Genomic DNA, 6,000 nt, shown 5'->3' with positions numbered 1-6,000 from the left:
CACTACTAGTAGAATCTTCTCTGTGTACGGAAATCTTGCCGTAGCTGCCCTTCCTACTTGAAGAGGTCACTCGAGGATGAAATTGGGGCAAGGATCCCTGTGTAACGAGAAAGTCCGGTGAGGGACACACGCCTATGTCCACGCTTCCCTGCCTGTGGGTCTCCTCCGCCTGGAGTCAGGGCACAAGTCCCAAATACTCCCCATCGTTAACCGTGCCACTTTCTTACATCTTTCCACCCCGCCGTCTCCCGACCTTTTCAACCCCTATGCAAGCTGTTCCATCCCCTTGACTGTCCTGGTTGCCCTCCTTCCTACCTCCCGAACAGCTCTATTGTGTCCTTCCTTCGACGTGACAGCCAGAACCAGCCCTGGTATCTCAGGGGGAGGACTCGGGTCTTAGATTTTCTATCTTTAGATTCTCCCCCTTCCTATTTTCTCCCCAACCCCGCTTCTTGGGGCTATTCCTTCCATCTGGAGCTCAACTTGGCAGGCTCCACTCTCTCCCGTGTGTTCCCAAGCCCGGACTCCCAAAGGCCTCCGCTCCCGGGAAGCCCGCCACGCTGAGGGAGCACGCGGAGGCTTGGGCCGAAAGGCGAGACGAAGCGGCTACGAAAGGATCACCGTTTATTTCATTTATGCACCAACAGAAGATTCACAGTTAGCGAGAACATGATTTTGGAGGTGGCCGCCAGGATGAAGTTCCCCCGCTGGAGCCGTCGAGTGACCACGGTCCCACAGAGGCCACGCCCTTCCTGCCCTACAAAGGAAACACACTCGCGTGGCCAACGGTGCGGTAAACAGATTCTTCACATCTTGAGGGAAGATGGAAACCGTCACAGTAAGGGACTGGCTGGGTTTCGGGGCGGGGGGCTGAGCCGGGCGACGGGGAGGCCGGGAGCGGAAACAGACTTAAACTTCCCACCTGCCCCTGGAAGAAGGCTCGCCTGCAGGCTGGCCCGCGGCCACCCTGGAGACCACCGGGTTGGGTCTGGAGGGCCAGCTGTGTCGGTGCAGAAGGTGCATTCTGGGGGGAGGGGGGCCCCAAACCAGTCGGCAAAAAAGGGGTCCGGAGTCCCTCAACTCTCTCAGGCAAGGGCCTCGTTTGCCTCAACACAATCCCGTGGGTGCCCAGCTCCTCCACGTATCCTCCGAATGCCCACCTGCCTAAGGGAGGGAAGCTGGGTGGCCCGAGAGCGTTCGGTAAGGAGACGGGTGAACCCAAAGGGGGCCCGAAGCGGGCGACGAACGTGGGAGCCGAAGACCTTCGAACCCAAAGTTCCGAGGAACTCCTGACCTCTTTTGAAGCCGGGAGCAAGCTACACGGGCCTGGGCTTTTCCTCGAGCCGGGCCGTTACTTTTTCCATTTTCAGGACTTGGGGTCTGGAGGGGCAGTCCGGTAACCAAAGCGGCGGGGCCACAAACCTCCCTTGGGAGGTAGCCCTGATCTGTTTTCTGCTGGCCCATCTCGGTGAGCCTCCCAGTCCCCACTTCTATGGCCCTCTCTCACCAAAGCCTTCTCGTCCCAAAATGTTATCGCTCCTCAGGTGCGCAAGACACCATCCCCCACCTCGTCCTTGCAGAAGCAGGGCCGAGAGGAAGAGCCGGGAGATGAAGAGCCCCTTGAGGGCAGGAACCGTGGCTTTTGCTCCTGTTTTACTCTCTCAAGTGCTTGGTTTAGCGTTCTGCACACAGTAGCCGCTCAGACTGTAGGGTGTCCTCTCTCCGGGTCAGCTGGGTTCCCGGCCTTGCCCATCCCATGTTTCCGATGAGACCCGAGAGTTTCCAATTAGGGCTGAAAAGAGCCAAAATGGACCCATCCCTGCCTCCCCACTGGCACCTCCTGCTTGACTGACTAGGAGGCGGGCGGGAGGTGGCGAACAGGAAGGGGTCGATCGATAACTGGCCCGCTGAAGACTTTAGACTTCCTCTAGATTAAGTTTCTTGTGGCCAGGGAACACGTGCTACCAACTCTGTTTTACTGTTCTCTCCCAAGCGCTTAGTACAGCACTCTGCACACAGTAAGCGCTCAACAAATACCACTGATTGAGGACCCCCTACCCGTCCCAGACAAGACCCACATTTCCAGAGGCCCGAGGAAGCCACAACAGACAGGAAGTCTGACCAGTGCTCTGACCTGCTCACTGTTCCTGGGCGAGCCAGGCGGCCGGAAGGTGCCCGGGGGGCAGCCCAGACCCCGGGGCTGGCCGTCTCGGTGGCACGGTCCCTTCGGAGCCTGGGGGGGGGGGGGGGAGCCAGTCAGCCCATGCGGAGGAGGAGTACGGGGCCTCCGGGAGCCCCCAGCCTCGCCCTCTGCCCCGAATGCTACTTGGGAGTCTGTGTCCAGCCCGAATCCTGCCAGGGGTCAGCCTGTTCACTCCTATAGGGGAGGATGGGAGACCTGGGGAAACACGACTGGCCGCTGGCCAGACACAAACGAGCTCAGTAGGAGGAGGGGTCCACAGCCTCGCATTCTGCGAACAGCCTGGCCTTCCTCCATTTGGTGTTGGCACGGCTCCGGGTTGGGGGTGAGCAGGTCGGCCCCGCAGCACCTTATCGGCCACGGGAACGGGCTTGCCGGTGACTCTGAAGAGTGTGTGGGGGGGGAGCGGAGGAGGATAGAGGTAGGGCCTCTGCCCTTAGGAAAGGAAAATGAGGTAGCCTGAAGCAAAACTGCATTGGTGTCAGCTTTAGAGGAGGGTGGCAGGGTGGGGGACAAAAGGGAAGGGTGTCCAATGACAAGGTTGGACTCAAACACCGACCCTCGACCTCTCCTCCAACAGGAGGTGGCTCACGTCATCACCGCCCAGGTTGAAACCCGGAGCGAGGCCCAGCCCGAGCCACAGGGCGGCCGGACCGTACCCACCCTGGCATCTGGAGCCGGGGAAGTCGGGGGCAGCCAACGGGGCTACCTGCACCCGAGATAACGGGCACGCCCCGCGGTCTCTGAGGCTCCCGGGAGTTCCCGGACTCCAGCGAGCACGTTCGCCCAGCTTCCCTTGCTGCGCTAACGCTCCCGGCTTTAGGCTCGGCTGAGAACGCGACGGGCCCTTCTGAATCAAGGTGAAAGAAGGTGGTGCAGGTCTCGCCCTGAAGACCTCCGAGCTCCGGCTTCCAGCCAGCAGGAAAACACCGCGGGGTCCGGCCTGGCATCCGGCTCCTGCCCCGGTCACCCACCCGCCAAGGAGAGCAGATGCGAGCCCGCCCTTTTCCCGGATGGATCCCCCACTGATCCCGCTATAACGGGCCCGATTCCCTCTCCGTTCCTACCGGCCCAGGCGACAGGGCAGCCCGAGGAACTAGCGAGACAGCCGACGGGATACCGAATGGCAGGTGCACCTCTATAGCTGAGTTTACACAATCTTGCAAATAGCTACCAGCCCAGGGGGTGCGGCGCCTCCCCCTAGGTACACAGAGGAATGGCCGGTTTGGTTTATGGCCAGTAAACATTCCGGACTCGCCCCGGTGAGCCCAGGATCCCGGCTGGAAACCCGTGGACCTGCGAGGAATGGGTCTCCATCCAGTCCAGTCTCTGCTTAGCTGGGTGACAAGTCTGCCCCTCTACAGTCCCGGGCTCACTTCGGCCCCTCCCCTGGCGGCATTCTCCTTGAGTTGTAACTGTAAAGTGCGTTGTGATCCGCGGATGCCCAAGGCTGGGTAATGAAACACAGGAGCACCAAAGCACCGTGTGCTAGATTATTGCCTCTTACCAGCTCTTTACATTGATTTTTCTCACTCTACACAGCAAGGCCTTATTAATAGCAGGCTGTGGTCTTAACACTCGATATGTTAAGGGGTTTTTTCTGTTTCCTTTCTTTCAAAAGAATAAAAAGGGGGGAGGGGGGAGGGGGTGAGATCAAAGGGTAAGACCTCTCCCCAGATAAAGGGTGGAGGGCACAACTTTTTCACCGGGGGAAGGGCCAGGGAGGACCGAACCCCACCTGCCTCGGAGGGATGCTTAAGGGGCATTTTTCCTCACAGCAGAAATGGAAAAGGCCATGTCCGGCTGCTTTTCCTTCGGGAATAAACGACCTTTTGTTTTCCTTCCGAGAAATCCCCAGCCAACTCATCGGCGGCAGCTGAGCTCGTGGATCTTTGAGCCAATTGCTTGCCACCCTCCAGGCCCGCGGTTTCGCCCGCCGGGCAACGTTTTTGATTTTTAGTTGAGGGGGGCGCTCGGGACGGCCTCATCCGCACCGTCGACGGCTGCTCCGCCCCCTCCCCTTCCCTGGCCTCAGCACCTGCAGGGGCCTCAACACGGGTCGGGCACAGCCACCGGACCGGTGCCGGGGTCGGGGGGGGGGAGGGGGGCGAGCCGTCGCCAGCCTCTGGGTCCACTCAGTGGAGATCCAGCCTGACGCCATCGCCGTCTCTCCTTCCCGCCCGGCTCCGGCGCCCCCCACCTCTGCGGCACGCCAGAGGCTACCCGCGCCCCCCCTCCCCCTCAAGTCCTCGGCGTCGGCACCCGAGAGCCTAACGGCCGTCACCCCTCCGCGCCGCCTCCCTCCTACCTCGGCTTCGCAAGCTGGCAATCCCCACGCCTCGCCTGCCGTGACGCCCGTGGCCCCGAAAGCCGAGAAACCTTCTCGAGAGATGAACAAACCCGTTTCCGGCGGGCCGGGGGAGGGGGAGGGCTACCATTTTTATTTACAACAAGGGTCGCTCCCTTCAAAGTGCCGTCTGTGCCCTCGGCCCCTCTCCGCCATCCCTGAATGCGCTTAAGAACCCTTCCCCTTTCTCCTGCCCGCTTTGCGAACGCTCAGGAAGGGGAAGAGGGGGCGGGGTAGCCACTCTGTGGAAGCCACAAAACCTGAAGATACTCTAGGATTCGGGGTTCTCTCTCCACGGGGCAGGGCAGCCCAAGCCGGGGAGCGATGCCGGGTTTGGGGTGCGGGCTCCCCAGGGGCTGAACGTCTCCCATCGTGCCTCTGAAGCGGGGCGATCCCCCCCCGGGGTGGAGGGAGGCGGACCCACCGCCCCTCCCCGCCCTCTGCTATTTACGGGGGCCCCCCTCCCGCTTCACCACCCTGCCGGCCTACTTCCTCGGGCCGGTCGAGGGGCTCCGCCTGAGGCAGCAGGCCGAGGACTGTGGGAAACGTTGCCGGTCCTTCCCGGGGACGCCTCAGACTATTGCTACTTACTCGGTTCTGCCAGGCCCGGGCCGATGCGTCGGGGCACCCAGCCAGGTCCTCCTGGGCAGCATTAAGGACACGAGCGGGCACCGTGAGGCAGTGAGGCTGGAGCCGGGGATGCCCGTGTTTGGGGGTGAGGCCCGGCGGGCCTGAGAAGAGGGGCCGGTTCCAGTCTTCTCCGGACGGCTGGAGCCCTCAGCGAACGGTGGCGCCTGGCTGATCCTGGCTTCCCGGCCACGACGCTGACGGGATCCGGGGGACGGCAGGGGAGCGTCGGGGGAGGGGGCTAAAAACCGGTGGGAGACCAGTGTCCGTCCGGAGTAGGAGAGCCTTCGTGAATGGCACAAGCCGCGGAGGAGACGGAAGACGGCCAAGAACTTCAGCGAGGGGATGTCGTCGGCCGGTAAACTTCGGATCCAAATGCTTCCCTGGCGATCTTTGGGCACTCACATAGCGTATTTCTGTGTCCATTCTCTGGCTAATCTGTTGTACCTGGAAGAGAGGTTGTAGAGTCAAGAGAAGAGCTCCGAGGCGAGGGGCAAAAATCACGGAGGTCCCAAGTCCCGGAGTATGAGACCAGTACTCTCCCATGTATTTGGTACAGTGCTCCGCACACGGTAAACCCTCGATTCTTCTGACTGACTCCTGAGCGGTGTCACTACTGGATCACAGCCACGGTCCAGCCCGTCCACGACTCTGCCTCCGACAGCAGCACCGGGATGCTTAGAGGAACTGGGTGCCGGTTGCCCCTCCTATACACCCACCCTCAGGGTTAGGGAATGGACCCTCCGACAATCCTGACTCTCCCCCAGTGACCCAGCACAGGTCATCTAACACCCCTGCCTCTCCTCCGGTGACCCGGCACGGACCG

At 61.5% G+C, this 6,000-nt stretch overlaps 1 protein-coding gene across 4 annotated transcripts in view; it reads right to left on the bottom strand.

The window, feature by feature from the left end:
* Positions 1-607: 607 nt before the first annotated feature.
* UBE2D4 (ubiquitin conjugating enzyme E2 D4 (putative)) overlaps positions 608-6,000 on the bottom strand; it is a 15,244-nt gene continuing 9,851 nt past the window's right edge. For 2 of the 4 annotated variants that reach the window (XM_029075388.2, XM_029075389.2), the window contains 2 exons: positions 5,139-5,621; positions 608-757 (listed from right to left, as the gene is read on the bottom strand). In XM_029075388.2, the coding sequence (XP_028931221.1) occupies positions 5,576-5,621 (46 nt within the window). In that variant the 3' untranslated portion in view covers positions 608-757; positions 5,139-5,575. Of the gene's footprint in view, positions 2,234-3,679; positions 5,622-6,000 lie in introns of those variants that run through there. The other 2 variants (XM_039913456.1, XM_039913455.1) reach the window with 2 other exon arrangements.

The sequence above is a fragment of the Ornithorhynchus anatinus genome, chromosome 11, assembly GCF_004115215.2.
Source record: "Ornithorhynchus anatinus isolate Pmale09 chromosome 11, mOrnAna1.pri.v4, whole genome shotgun sequence".
Classification (NCBI taxonomy): Eukaryota; Metazoa; Chordata; class Mammalia; order Monotremata; family Ornithorhynchidae; genus Ornithorhynchus; species Ornithorhynchus anatinus.
Note: the sequence above shows the minus strand (reverse complement) of the source record. Positions and strands in the feature narration are given on the sequence as shown.